The 15,811-nt window shown below is 45.9% G+C and overlaps 1 protein-coding gene across 1 annotated transcript; it reads left to right on the plus strand.

Annotated features, from left to right (window-relative positions):
* Positions 1 to 73: 73 nt before the first annotated feature.
* Positions 74 to 14,721, plus strand: LOC130596361 (inositol 1,4,5-trisphosphate receptor-interacting protein-like 1). Its single transcript, XM_057403879.1, is given in 5 exon segments — positions 74 to 325; positions 1,787 to 1,966; positions 12,561 to 13,238; positions 14,249 to 14,521; positions 14,524 to 14,721. Coding segments are annotated over 5 exon segments (1,581 nt in total).
* The last annotated feature ends 1,090 nt before the right edge of the window (positions 14,722 to 15,811 follow it).

Genomic DNA, 15,811 nt, shown 5'->3' on the forward strand with positions numbered 1-15,811 from the left:
AACCTTGTCTGGGCTGAGCAAGGGCTCATCCTGAATGTGCACGTGGTCAGTCATGCACTGGATGAATCTACACATGCAGCACTGTGCCAAGCAGCTCAGCCAGAAAATGGCTCAGCTGCTGCAGGAGCTGGAGCAAAAGAACACGGAGCAGAGGAGCAAGGAACAAAACCGGGTGGTCTGGAGAGCCCTGCTCTTTGCTGCCTTGCGGCACTGGCAATACTGGGTTTTGTGGTTTATTGCTGCTACCACCAATAATAATAATGATAAGGGAAATAACAAGGGAAGAGAAGCAAGCAGCACTGGCCCAGTCCTGCCTGGGGCAGCAGTGAGTGCGCACCCAGGGGGGAGGCTGGGCTGGACAAGGGCCTGGGCAGAAACGTGGGCCCCTGGGGTGGGTGCTCACCCTGCATCAAAACCCTGGCTGCGAGCACCTTGGGCAGTGTAATGAGTAAATTCCTGTTTGTTAATCAAATCTTGCTTCCTTAAGAATTATTAGAAAATTACGCTTGCTTAAGAGTTACTGGAAAATTACGACACTTCAACATTTTGCTTATAGACCGCAGGTGTCTGGTAAAGTAAACCCTGTATCCGGGTCCCCGTCGACCAGGGCCCTGTATCTGGGTCCCCGCTAACCGGGGCCCTGTATCCCGGGTCCCCGCTATGGGTGATAAGCAACTTCTACTTTATTTGTGACACAGTTCACACGTATATAGGAGTGGTATTCAGCCACTCCTTCTTGGCATAACAGTATTGGTTAGCCCCCCACAGCTTCCTCCACATTCTCCTCCCAGGTCCGGTCTCCGGCTACCTGTGGGGGCCACCCCCTGCCTTGCTTGCACAGTCCTCCAGAACTCTATGGTTCTGCTCTTAGAGTCATTCTGCAACACCCTGTGAGTAGAGAATGGCCTACTTGTCTATAGGCGATAGTGGCTGCAGCTCTCCTAGTAGAAGCAGCACATAAAATCACCTTTGGAGGGGAACTAAAGGTACTGTTGCCACATAGTATCAGGGGTATATTACAGCAGAAAGCCAATAAATGGATAACAGATGCCCGGCTTATGAAGTATGAAGGCATTTTAATCTCCTCTCCTAAATTAGAACTTGAAGTAACAAACTTACAAAATCCAGCACAATTCTTATATGGGGAGCCAAGTGAAAGTTTGACTCATGATTGCCTGCGCAACATTGAGGAACAGACAAAGATTAGACCAGACTTAGAAGAAGAGGAGCTAGGGGAGGGAGAGAAGCTGTAGACGGATCTTCCCGGGTAGTCGAAGGGAAACGAAAATCAGGATATGCAATAGTTGATGGGAAGGAATTCAAGGTAATAGAGTCGGGACCCCTAAGCCCCAGTTGGTCTGCTCAGGCATGTGAATTATACGCAGTATTAAAGGCCTTACAGTTATTAAGAGGTAAAGTTGGAACCATATATACGGATTCAAAATATGCTTTTGGAGTAGTGCATACTTTTGGGAAAATATGGGAAGAGAGAGGACGCAATCTTTGTTGTTGGTGTGAAAAGAATACCCAGATAAGCTACATTTTGAGCCAGAAATTTTAAAATTAGTTTGTGGAAGAGGATTGGGATCAAACAATTGAAATTTGCAAAATTCGATTTGGGTGGAAACAAAGGAAAACCAGGAATAAAAATTGATTACTGAGAATCAGAAAATTGGTGGGCTCATAAGTGCCTTTAAGGACGGCTACCTATATCCAAAAGGGGAGACGATTGGAACAAGGGGAACATATACCCGAGAACCCTAAACTCTGCCCTCAAGGATACTAGGATTCAACTATGGCCGAGCCCCTGAAGACTGTGACTGCTGCCGAGAAGAAAAATGACCTCGCTGCTCCAGGCAACGGAGTAGGCGATGGAGACAGAAGTGTACTAAGGTGGGGATACAGAGGGACCATAGCCACCAAAAGTTTAGGGTGGAAAGAGGCGCAAATTAAGTGGATGGGCCAGGTGGGTAGTAAGACCCCTACCAAATTTCGAGGGAAGGATTGGAAATCTGGATTTATGAGAGGAGGTAACCCACCAATTTTCTGGATCATCTATTGGATATGGGGATGGACATTAATCCCGGTAAAAGGGTATGTCCATTGACCTTTCAAGTGGACCTTGTACAGATGGGAAGATCAACAAGTAGGCCAAAGTATAACCACATCAGGAGGGCCCACTTTTACTGCTAGCCTCTGTCAACTAGTGCCTAGAAGCCCGTGTTTAGATCGTGTGGGATTTTACTTTTGCCCAAGCTCAAATCCAGGAAAAGGATATTGCAATTACCCCGGGGAATATTATTGTGCCTACTGGGGATACGAAACAATAGCCTCAGATTGGGTCCCTGGAAATCCGGACAGGTTTTTAAGGGTACAATGGGGGCCTTATGGATGTACCCCTCCGGAACGAAATTGGAATGGAGGAATAGTATTGGCTCCCCGTGGGAGAATCGAACTGGGAAACTGTCAGCATCTTATTGATTAATGTAACAAACCCTTTCGACCAAGGGTGGATAACGGGGAAAACTTGGGGGGTACGATATAAGCAACCAGGAGCTGATAGCAGGGGCCTCATTTTAATAAAGAAGGAACCAATCCCACAAGATCCTAAACCCATAGGACCTAACAAGGTACTAGCAGAAAAACCATCAGAGGAAATTCCTAAAATAGACGAAGTGGGGATTAAAAATGACACAATAATTTCCAACAACTCAATGAATCTCGTATTGAATGACACTCAAAATCCTAAGGACAGTAATGGAGACAACTTTCCTTGGAAATTAATGGAAGCTAGTTACCAGTTGTTAAATGCCAACATTGTTGGCTGTGTTACGGGATAAAGCCTCCTTTTTATGAAGCAGTGGGAGTTACTACAAAGGCTAGGCATGTAAATGGTTCTAACCCAGCAGAATGTACATAGGGAAAAGAAAATCAAGGGATAACATTGACTCAGGTCACTGGGAAGGGCAGATGCGTAGGAAAAATTCCAAAACGTCAAAAACATCTATGTGACGTTAATACAACCAAGATTCATACCAGCTGCGTTGTGCCTCTCATTCTTTTCGTCTTTTTTCCAATCCTTCTCGTAATTTGGTCATAGTATCCTGTACCACCCCTGTGTGATGTGCGTATACACAGCACTCTTCCTTAAGTGCTGCACATACCCCTCCTTGTTGTAAATACATTAAATCTAGTCCTCTTCGGTTTTGTAAGACCACTTCTGACAGTGATCTAATGGATTTTTCTGAGGCCGTTACTGATTGTTCAGTTCTTACCAGGTCCTTGTCTACTGCTATCCTCAGTGCTTTAAATTCTTGGCTTTGTTGTATCAATGAGGTTACTCCTTTGCCTACTCCCATGCACCCCAAGATCATTAAAGTGGCTATTGTTAACGCTGTGAATGGCTCTCGTTTAGTCAGGTGGTGTCCCTGAGTAATGTATGCATCGTAAATAAAGTTCTCAGGGTGATAAAAAATTTTAGGGACTATTGTTACTTGAATACAAAAGTCTGAGGATTCATTAAAATGTTTTAACGACAGGCAAGGTGTAACTCCTATAGAGGAGCAAACCCACTTGGTGTTATCAGCTGGTACTAACCATTCTGCAGGTTTCTAAGGTCTTTTTGACCCTATTTTATCAGTATTGGCACATAACCTCTTTTTGTGTTCTGAAATATTTCCTATACACAGGCCTTTTCCCGTCACTTGGGTTAAGGTGATTCCTGGTTTTTCTGTGTCCCACATACACTGTGCCGGATTAGTACCATTTAGGCATTTAGGTTTCTTAGTTACTCCAACAGCCTCATAAAAGGGTGGTTTCACCCCATAACACAACCAACAGTGTTCCGTAAGATTTGGATTGGTTTTGTTCAACACCAAGTAACTAGCATGCATTAACTTCCAAAGGGGATTAATTTCAGGGGTTTCGTTAGGGGTTGGGTTATTCCCAAGGGTTTCATCAGGAGTTTGGGTGATTCGAATAATCTTCATTTCAGGAGTTATCGTTATATTGTCTATTTTAGGAATTCTTGTTGTACTATCCATTGTTCCTTCAGCCAAATCATCAGTTAATATCTGGTTAGGGCCTACTGGCAGTGGATCATTTGGGACCACTTCCTTTTTTATGAGAATTAAACCCCCCTTATCTGTCCCTGATTCCGTATACCTCACTCCCCACACTCTTCCAATTATCCATCCTACGTCTTCAGGGCTGGTGACAAAGAGGTATTTGCAGTTTCCACGTCCTCCCCACCCTTGTGGTGGTCTGCACCCATATGGACCCCACTGAACCTTTAGGTACCTGTCTATACCACTACCCGGTATCCAACCAGGGGCTATAGTCTCACAACCCCAATAACTGCAGTAATATTGATTAGGGTAGTTACAATATCCCTTTCCAGGATTCGAACTAGGGCACATATAGAATCCCAGGTATTCCCAGCATCGGGGTCTCAGGACAAGCTGACATAAGGTAGCATTAAAGCTTGGTTCTCCCGGTGTTATTTGGGTTGCGATAACCTGTTGGTCCTCAAATCGGAGTAAGGTCCACTTAAACAGTTGGTGGGGTTGGTAGTTCATTCCCTTAGCCCATGTTTGTGGTATACATATTATAAATAGAATAAGCAGTATGTCTAGGATGTGCCAAAAAGGGTGGAATCTTTTCCATTTTTTTGTTGTTAATAGTTTTGGATCAATTATACCAATATTATCCCTCCTATTAGAACCTTGGATATACTTTTTATAAGGGACTTTCAAGTCCCTTTGGGCATTGAGGCGGTTCTTCCAGTACTCCCGTATAGCTCTAATGACAAGAGTCAGTTCTCCACAGTATTTTACCTCTCTACCTCACTCATCGACTCGGTTGCTTCGAGCCACGAGGGATAACATCTTCTCGGTAGCAGGGGTAGTCTTCAGGAGAGGGAGTGCTATTTCGGGCGTTTGCCTCCGTTTATACAGTTCCCTTACCTGGTTCCTTTTGGAGTAATATTTTGATATATTCAATTTATATATATAACTTAATGTATTCGATTACCACCGTTCTTGGCACTCTTACAAACAACCGATTTCACACCAATCTCAAAATGTTATTATTGTTATTACATATCCCAGTCCCCTTTATGTCCATTTAAACCTTCTTGAGGGTGACTTTCAGATCTCCAGGTGGGCTCACAACTTCCCAAGACTGGTCCGAGTCTCTGATAGGTCCTTTTACACATCTCGCATGAGTTCAACCCTTTTCTGCTGTCCGAATGGCGGTTTCTGTGGTGAGTAAAACAAGATAGGGTCCTTCCCAATGAGGGATTAGTGGGGATTCCTTCCAAGTTTTAATTAGTACCTTATCCCCTGGTTTTATAGAATGAATGTGCATATTTAACGGAGGTCGTTGAGATATCATACCTCGTTTACGTAACTCCTCTCTTCATTTGGTTAGATGAATTAGGTATGGTCTCAGCATTATGTCTTCAATTATTGGATGTTCAACTGGCATTTCCATATTATAAGGCATACCATATAACATTTCAAAGGGAGAAACTCCCAAATCGGACCTGGGTTGTGTTCTGATGTTTAACAAAGCTAATGGTAGACATTTAGCCCAGGAGAGTTTTGTTTCTATCATGATTTTAGTTAATTGTTTCTTGATTTCTCCGTTCATTCTTTCCACCCGTCCTAAGCTTTGGGGATGCCAAGGAGTGTGATACTCCCATTTTATGCCCAGTTGATTCATTGTTTCCCTAATTACCTTTGAAGTAAAATGTGGGCCTTTGTCTATGGCTTCAACAATTCCATATCTTGGAATTATAAGTTCTAAAAGGATTTTTACCACAGTTCGTGTCGTTGCCTGGGAGGTGGGAAATGCCTCTACAAAATGGGTTAGATGATCTACCATCACTAAGACGTATTTGTAGTTACCACTCTTAGGCATTTCAGTAAAATCAATCTGTATTCGTGAAAAGGGTCTTACAGCTAATTCGCGACCTCCTGGAATTGTTTTTTGTTGATGTTGTTTGTTTACCCTTTGACAAGTTAAACAGGATCTTACTATTTCCTTTGCTATATCATATATTCCTATACACATATACTGCAGGGCAAATTGGTCGACAAGGGCTTGGGTTCCCCAGTGTGTTTTTTTCATGTATTCTCACCATAATTTGGCGAGCTAAAGTCTTTGGGACAACTTGTCTCCCATCTTCTAATTTCCATTTTCCTTGTTGTTCTTCTAGACCCATTTTAGTCAATTTTTCTTTTTCTACTTGAGTAAATTTATGTGCATCATTTATTTTTTCAGACTCCATAGAGGAGTTTGGCATTATTTTTACAACCCCCAGAGCTGCCCATTTTGCCTCCATATCTGCTAAATTGTTTCCTCTTATCTCAAAGGTTGTTCCTTTTTGGTGTCCTTTTATATGGACTACCGCAATGCTTTCAGGTTCTCTCAGGGCCTGGAGGATTTGAATTATTAGCTCTTCATGAATTAAGCCTTTTCCTTGGGAATTTATCAATCCTCTTTCCTCCCAAATTTTTCCAAAAGTATGTACTACACCATATGCATATTTGGAGTCGGTATATATCGTGCCCTGTCTATTCTTCAATAGTTTTAAGGCCTGTAATACTGCATACAGCTCACATGCCTGCGCGGACCAACTGGGGTTCAGGGGTCCCGACTGCACAACACTAAAGTTTTTCCCGTCTATAATGGCATATCCTGACTTCCTTTTCCCTTCACTCTTGAAGAACCATCTACAAAGAATTTTTCACCTCCTATTAATTCTTCTTCCTCCAAATCTGGGTGTATTTTTACTCGTTCCTCTATATTATGTATACAGTCATGTGATAATTCTTGAGCCGGTTCCCCATATAAAAATTGAGCGGGGTTTTGGAGGCTCGTACTTTCTAATTCCAATTTAGGAGAAGAAACTAGAATTCCTTCGTATCTGAGGAGCCTAGTATCAGTAATCCATTTGTCAGCCTTCTGCTGTAGTACTCCCAGAATGTTGTGGGGTGATAATACCTTTAATTCCCCCCCCGAATGTGATTTTTCTGGCTTCTTCTACCAGAAGCGCAGTGGCCACCACGGCTTGTAAGCAGGTTGGCCACCCTCTACTGACTGGATCTAACAATTTTGATAGATATCCTATAGGTTTTTTCCGTCCGGCCCAATCCTGCACCAAAACCCCATACCCAGTACCCTCATCTACGTTTACAAACAAATAAAAAGGTCTTTTTAGATCAGGTAAACTTAGGACAGGTGCATTAACTAAATCCTCTTTCAGTTCCTTATATTCAGGGTAATTTCATGCTTCTGAATGTCTCCCCAGCAAACGGCTGCCTTCCATTTGTTACTACCATCAGTGATATGTTCTAAGTTTATGTAAGAATGCACAAATCTAATAAGAGATGTCTACTGCCATAAAAGTATAATTAAAATAAATAGAGGGAATTCTTCTATAGAATAACCAACTCAAATACACCTTTCTTTGCTTCAAATTCATCTAGCTGTAAGTGGAACAAAACCACAGACAATGCCATTGTTTAGGTTTTAATAACTGAGAAGCTCTTTACCTTCATTTTTTTCCCTCTCTTCCCCAAATTTCTCTGCTTTTCCCTAAGTGCTGAATTTTAGCTGAAAAATGCAATTGGCTGGATGTTGGTTCTTTGTACTGCCTGTAACCCCATTAGAAACCAGAAAGCTGATCATCAGGGGTCAACTTGATAATCCAGAAAACAGCAAAGCCTGTTCATCACCCTCTTTGCCCTGAGTTCACCCAAGGCACATTTTTGATGAGTCAACTGTCTTAAGAGTTTTTAACATATTATGTTTATCACATCCTGCAAATTCCCTGCATCTTTTCATTGCAATGTGTTAAATCATAAAAATACTTCTCTCCTCTAGTTGGAGAATGGGCTTTCCCTTAATGACGAAACTGAAACTCACTTGTGGGAAATGTACATAACCTAATGGACAGCTGTAATTACATTAGAATAATAAACATATGAACAACTTAGCTCAGGAACACCATCAGAATAAGTCTGAGTCCTCTAAGCCTTCAATTATTCTTTATACTTTTTTCATACAAGGAATTTCATGGCCTATTAGCAGTGTAACAGATGACTTTATGGCCATTTCAGATAAAAACTGTGAAAGGAAATAAATTTGTCAATAGAACACACAGCTTGAACTCAGGAAACCATAATACTGAATTTGGCACAGGTGAAGGGGAGTTTTAAATGGCTTATTCCGCTATGATATAAGAAGTGAAAAATAAAGGGCTAAATTAATAGTTGCTTTAAGTAGATGTCACTGATTCTTTCCTATTAATAATGCCTCTTTTACTCAGCATTTCTTCTCCCTGCTACAGACAGGTCATATATTTGCAGTTCTTTTAAAAATTAGAAGACTAGAGACTGAATCCTCTTCATGAAATTCATTCCTGTTTCATTGCTGCTTTTGCTTATCACCTTGGACGTGGGGTTGGTTTTTTTCTGTCAAATAGCAGAGTCACTGTGATACTGTAATGAATCAGGCCAGCAAAACAGCTGTGACTGCATTAATGGTCATGTTAAGGTATTTATGGAAGCAAAAAAAAAGACACAGTAAAACCATGCATTTATTTTCCAACTAGGGCTCATTAATTGATGGCATTCTTCTAATACAGTTATTTATGATATGCAATATAATTCAAATTTAGCATAGCTGCAGTCTCAAGAAGCAATTAGGAAAGTTTGCAGTGGGGGTAAATGTGATTCTTGACAAAAAGGAGGTATTTTTTATTTTCTGTTTTAAATAAGCCTGGTCTAAGTCGAAAGACTCCAACAGACTGTTGTGGGCTCTCATACCTCTTATCCTTATTATCTAACTTCTGCTTCTATTCCTCCTGTTTTTCTTGCTTTTTTCCTTTGCCTGACAAACTTGCCCCTTTCTCACTGTTACATTATTTTTCTGCTCTGTTTCTTTTCCTCCTACAAACAAAACCAATGATATGTATCTTCTTGTGGATTAGAGCATGCCCTTATAATATACCAAACATGCAGCTCTCAAACAACTGAGTGGATTAAAAGATGACAAGCTATTCCCATGAACATTCACCTACCCATGTTGTTTGCTTTCCTCTCCATCTTTCCCACATGGACATTTAAAAAATTTGCTGCAGTTTTCATTACATTTCAGATCAGAAGGGATCATCAGATTGCCTGCTGCAACAGCCACCTTGCAAATTTAAATTGAATTAAGCATTACTGTCACTAGAATAAGACATATCAAACTGTCCCAAGCTTCTTCAATGGTACAACATGGATCACAGAGCCTGTGAGGATTATCTTCAGGTGATCCCAGTAGGAAAATCTGATCTACTGCTTTCTGCTAAATTTATCTGAAAGGCTGCTTACTCCAAAACCATGCACAATCAAATTTTAAACATGTGATCAGACAGGAACTAAGACTTTCTGATCAGTAGAAGACAACAGCCCCTTTTATTTAACATTCCTCTTCAGTTTAGAGTTATCTTTGGACTGGGAGGAAAAAGTCTTCCTAATGCTACAGGAGATCAACAGAAACCTTTGAATAACAAGATCATGCAGAAGGGTAGCGATCAGCATAAGATACAACACTGCTGTGAGCATTTGCATCTGTGTGTATAGTTTAATCCTGCAAGAGTCTGCTTGGACAGAAGAGCATACAAGCAGGTACTGAATACACCAAAACTGAAATGCTGGCAAGCTGTGTGCCAATGAAAACAGAGGTAAGGAACTTTACAGTCCATTTACAGCCATAAATTTTGTTCACAGTAAATCATTAGCAATATCCTTTGCAAGTGTCACTGCTCACCCAGTTGCTTCAATGTTCTTAAGATCTTTTCTAATCAAACTGCCAATCATCTAACTTTTCAAATTTTTTCCTAATGTCGATCCATGAACTAGCTAAAAATTGGGCCTTAATTAATGCTTGCCCAACTGGTGTGTCGGGGTCTACTCCTGAATATAGCTGGAAACTCTTTCGCAAAGGCTCCAGCCATTCTGTGGGAGTTTCATCCTTTTTCTGATGTTCGCTAAAAGCCTTATTGATATTCTGGCCTCTGGGGACCGAGTCTCTTATGCCTTGGATTATTATAGTCCTCAGATCTTGCATATGACCCCTGTGTATTCCATTTTGGTTATTCCAATTAGGTCTCTGTAGAGGCCATTTTATATCAGCTGTGGGACCCTGTTGGTGTTGTTGGTCCCATATTCTCATACCGGCTCTCCTGATCATATCCCTCTCCTCGGCTGTAAACAAAATCCCCAGTATCGCCTGCAACTCCTCCCAGGTATATATATTAGGCCCTAGGAACTGATCCACTCTCTCTGCAGCCCCCAAGGGATCTTCCAGCAAAGTCCCCATTTCTTTCTTAAATTCCCTAGCATCTGCTGAATTCAAGGGTACTGAAACATATCCCATTTCTGGGTATGCCCCTCCCACTGATATTTCCCTTAAAGGGTATAGCGGGGCTTCAGTTTGTTTCTTGCTTTTACTTTGTGTGACCGGTCCCTCGGTCTCAAAAGTATCAGGGGGTGCTTCCGGGTCCTCACACGGAGCACTTGGAACGGTAGAGGGAGTCTCGGGTGGAGGCGAAGGCTGAGGTAGAGGAGGAGGAGGTATATATGGTGGGGGCGACATGGGAACCTCCTCCTCTGGCCTAGTCTTTTTTCGTCCCCCTTTTTCTTTTCAGAGGTATAGACTGGCTCTAGTCTCTGATCGTATCCAAAATTGGGCATATTCACTTTCCTCCAAATCAAAAGGCTCTTTCGAATGGATATTCAGGGCCTGACATATCCAGTTTTCAAAAGACCCATATACTGGCCAATATAGGTGATCAGTCCTAATCTGTTTACCCCCCCATACTTCCATACAATAATGTATCATTTTTGCCCTGTCTTTCCCTTTTCTAGAGGGATAATCATTCCAATACTTAATCATTAAACCTAAAGGACTATCTGGAGGTATCTGAGGTAACTTTAATCTCTCCTTAGAACCTCCCATGGGATCAGAACCCTTACTCTCTTTCTGTCCCATCTTCCGGTGTGCCTTGTTTCACTCAGTCTTTCGTATGCCCTCTCCTCATGGCCCAGTCCCTCGCAGGAGATGGGAACCGCACTACTAAGAGGTCCACACTCGCTTCGTCCGCACTTGGACGTCTCACTCATGCACACACCGCAATCCCAACCGAACGGATCTCAGTTTCACAATATACTCATGTCCTCGTTTCTGTCCTCTTCGTTCGGGCTTCGGGCACAAAATTAAGGGGTTGCCGGCTTCATCTTTTATCTGCTATCGAATTTTGGGTTCGTCAGTGGAGAAGCTGGCAGAATGAACCACAAACAGGGGGCCACTACTGAGAGTGGGGTGCCCCCCCTAGAATGTGAGTCCCGTCAGAATTTCTCCGAGTCACGGCATCAATTTGTTATCAATATTGTAGCCAATTTCGGTTTAAAGTATAAGTTTTATTAAACTGAGTAAGCGATAGCAGCTAAAACAGCGCCGGGCGCGCTGCGGAGTCCTCCGCTCCGCCCAAGACGCGCACACGCGGTCCCTCGGAGGCGGTCCTTTATCTTTTTCGGTTCAAGGCCCCAGCCAATCCTGTCGCCCCTCCTCACTCGGATGTTGACATGGCTCTTCCCCATTGGTTCCCTTTGTTGCAGGGGTCTCATTACCGAGAAGTTTCGGGAAGTTTCCAGAAGCTCCCAGAGGCTTCCAGAAGCGTCCACTGGAGCCTCCTCACCGTCGCAGCGCCCTCCCCTCCCCTCAAGCGTTGCAACAAGACACCACTTTGAGCCACCCAGCCCCCTTTTCTCTCTCACAATCCTGTGCAACAATACAACTGACCTCCCCCCCATTACTTACAGAGTACAACAGAGTCAAAAAGGAGTATTGTTTCACATAACGACAGCCACAGAGAGCCTCCCTCCACCCAAACTTCTTCATGAACAAACCCCACACAATACACCTGGTAAGAATTGAACGATCAATAACGGCCTTAGAAAAATCCATTAGATCGCTGTCAGAAGTGGTCTTACAAAACTGAAGAGGACTAGAGGAACATTGAAAAGAATCATTTCAGGCAATATTGTTCTTCATCTTGTCTGCTCCACGAGAAGGCATCTTTCTGTTGATATACATGGATAAGCAGGAGGTCTTTTTGAGCTGTCTCTCAGCCCTGTTTTCTGCACCTGGACGTCCACACTGGCGAACGGCAGCCTTTTGCTCCTGCCAGGTTTCGTAGTGGATGTTGTCAGTGCTGGCTGACACCTGTAGGCCTGCTCTAGCATGGGTAAGGCACTCTCTCTTGGCTTGGATAAGAAGATCACATGCAGAGCAGGAGGGAGGGAGAGATGCAAGTCTTGGAGCAGCCATGCCAACCTGCTCAGCTGCCTGCATCTCTGCACCCGCATGCTGGCGGGCACAGGCTTTTCCAGCTATGCCTTGAAGACAGTGGTGATGCACCTCCTCACCACCACACCCTTGTCAGGCTGGCGCAGCACACATTTCCTGCAGCGGCTGAGTGACATCACGAGGTACCTGTGCCTCAGGAGAAGAATCGCCTCAACCACTTCTTCTTTGATTGCTGGAGTCCCCAGGAAGATGAGCCTGTGTACCGTTTGCTCGTGCCCCTGAAGCCCCCCCCCCGTGGCCACACCTTCTGCCTGGAGCCAGGCTCCGTGGCAAACGAGTCCCGCATCCGTGTGGAGCTGGAGTGCACATGCACTGCTCAGCAGACGGTGGGGCGCATGCGGTGCTTCCTTCACAAGCCCAAGGAGCAGCTCAGGAAGAAGCAGAAGCCCAGCCTCCTGCACACCCTCTGCACCAGCTCCTGTCTAGATGCGCAGAAAACTGCTCGCTGGTTCCAGGATTTGTTGAGGGAAAACAAGGCAATCTTGGGTCAGCTACGTTCACGTTACTACATTCTGACCGTGCTGCCCTCCAGACGCTCCTGCAAAGTGGCAATTGAGCATATCTCTGGGAGAACCACGCTCGTTGAGATGATCTTTGTCGTGCAGGTGGGCAACTCAGACATCTTCATGAGCAGCCAGGCAAGAGAGGGTGTCTTCAGCCCAAGCACAACGTGGACACTGACCTGCGCCTGGGCAGAGGCGAAGTTCTTGAGGCTGATGCTCGATCAGAGCCCAGACGACACCTTGCTCAGCTGCCTGCATCTCTACACCCGCATGCTGGCGGGCACAGGCTTTTCCCGCTATGCCTTTAAGACGGTGGTGATGCACCTCCTCACCACCACACCCCTGTCAGGCCTCTCCCGTGCCATGGCCCCATGTGCCCACCCCAGCAAAGGGTAGCAGCAGCCTCTCTTGGGATGCCCCCACTGCATTACACTGGCTCCCATCCCACATGAGCTTCTGCAGAACACCTTCCCCATGGGGAAGGTGGGGCCCAGGCCCTAGATGTGCTGCCTCACTGGACTTCTGTGTCAGGGGGTGCTGAAGGAGCTGGGGCCAGAGGGAAGTGGTGAGAGAGTCTGTGCCAGACCTTGCCATGCTGCCCCACCACTGTCCCCAGGCCTGCAGATGGCCCCATGTGAACCAGGTTGCAGGCTCACAGGCTGGGGACAAGTGGGAGCTTCCCTGTCCTCCAGCACAGCACTGGCTCCATGACGGTGACGCTCTGCCGCATGTGGGATCGCGTTCCCTGGGTGAGCTGTCTGGGTTGTCCAGGGGAATCACCCCATCCCAAACTGCTCCTGCTCTGATTGAGCACTTTCAGGCTGCTGGGAACAGCCACATGGGTCAGGGAAAGGAAGCTGGCAGTCCCACCCCACCAACCCCTCTCCATGACTGGCTGCCCAAGCACAGGAGCCACGACACCCAGCTTAAATACAATGGTGATACAGCTGAGTGGACCATAGGAGCAGCTGCTGCTCAGTGTGTTGCCAATTAATTTGCAGTCATTTAGCAGCTTGAAGGTAAACTGCTACCAGGTTTGGTCATGTCTTTTCCCCAAAGATGCCCCTCTGCAGTTCCTGTTGTGTATCTGCCTCTAGACTAGAGGAACATTGAAAAGAGTCATTTCAGGCAATATTGTTCTTCATCTTGTCTGCTCCACGAGAAGGCATCTTTCTGTTGATATACATGGATAAGCAGGAGGTCTTCTTGAGCTGTCTCTCAGCCCTGTTTTCTGCACCTGGACGTCCACACTGGCGAACGGCAGCCTTTTGCTCCTGCCAGGTTTCGTAGTGGATGTTGTCAGTGCTGGCTGACACCTGTAGGCCTGCCCTAGCATGGGTAAGGCACTCTCTCTTGGCTTGGATAAGAAGAGCACATGCAGAGTGGGAGGGAGGGAGAGATGCAAGTCTTGGAGCAGCCATGCCAACCTGCTCAGCTGCCTGCATCTCTGCACCCGCATGCTGGCGGGCACAGGCTTTTCCCGCTATGCCTTGAAGACAGTGGTGATGCACCTCCTCACCACCACACCCCTGTCAGGCTGGCGCAGCACACATTTCCTGCAGCGGCTGAGTGACATCACGAGGTACCTGTGCCTCAGGAGAAGAATCGCCTCAACCACTTCTTCTTTGATTGCTGGAGTCCCCAGGAAGATGAGCCTGTGTACCGTTTGCTCATGCGTATTATGAAAAGAATCCTCACAGAGATGGCGGTCAAGCAGTGGAACAAAGTCCCCAAAGGAAACGGTGATGTCCCCAAGCCTGTTGGCATTCCATTAGCAAATGGACAATGCTCTTAGATACATGAGAGGGATGGGTAGTGAACGGAGATAAATCTAGTTGGCAGCTTGTAATGTGTGGGGTTTGTTCATGAAGAAGTTTGGGGGGAGGGAGGCTCTCTGTGGCTGTCGTTATGTGAAACAATACTCCTTTTTGACTCTGTAACTGTTGTACTCTGTAAGTAATGGGGGGGAGGTCAGTTGTATTGTTGCACAGGATTGTGAGAGAGAAAAGGGGGCTGGGTGGCTCAAAGCGGTGTCTTGTTGCAACGCTGGAGGGGTGGGGAGGGCGCTGCGACGGTGAGGAGGCTCCAGTGGACGCTTCTGGAAGCCTCTGGGAGCTTCTGGAAACTTCCCGAAACTTCTCGGTAATGAGACCCCTGCAACAATGGGAACGAGCCATGTCAACATCCGAGTGAGGAGGGGCGACAGGATTGGCTGGGGCCTTGAACCGAAAAAGAAAGGACCACCTCCCAGGGACCGCGTGTGCGCGTCTTGGGCGGAGCGGAGGACTCCCCGGTGCACCCAGCGCTGTTTTAGCTGCTATCGCTTACTCAGTTTAATAAAATTTATACTTTAAACCAAAATTGGCTACAATATTGATAACAAGCTGGTTAAAAGTGGTGCTCGCCAGGGCACGGTGTTGGGGTTGTGCCCAGTTATGTTTAATATCCTTATTAATGAGCTGGATGAGGGGATCGAGTGCAGCATCGGCAAGTTTGTGTTCTCACCCTGCATCGCGGCCCTGGCTGCGAGCACCTTGGGCAGGGCACGCCGCTGCTGCCACCGGGCACGGGCACCACAGCAGACCTCCCACGCCTGGCCCCGGCCCTGAGGCGAGCGCTCACCCGCCCGCCGGCTGCCCTCCTCAACGGCCGCGCCGCGCTCCCTGCGAGGATTTTCCCCGCTGAGGGAGGGGCCGCCCCTGCTGGCTCCGCCCCCTGTGAGTCCCTGCTCGCGTCAGCTGAGCTGCCGCCTCCTGGGCAGGTCCTGTGGTGGGGTTGAGGCTCCCTCGGTGGCTCTCACCGCTCATAAGCTGACGCTCCCGGACGGTGAGCTTCATTCCACCTGCTCAGGTGTTGAAGGCGTCCTCTCTGGGGCTGCTCACCTC

Source organism: Pezoporus wallicus, unplaced genomic scaffold (assembly GCF_028554395.1).
Source record: "Pezoporus wallicus isolate ANWC-B61680 ecotype Strahan unplaced genomic scaffold, APGP_CSIRO_Pwel_v1 contig_8673, whole genome shotgun sequence".
NCBI lineage: Eukaryota > Metazoa > Chordata > Aves > Psittaciformes > Psittacidae > Pezoporus > Pezoporus wallicus.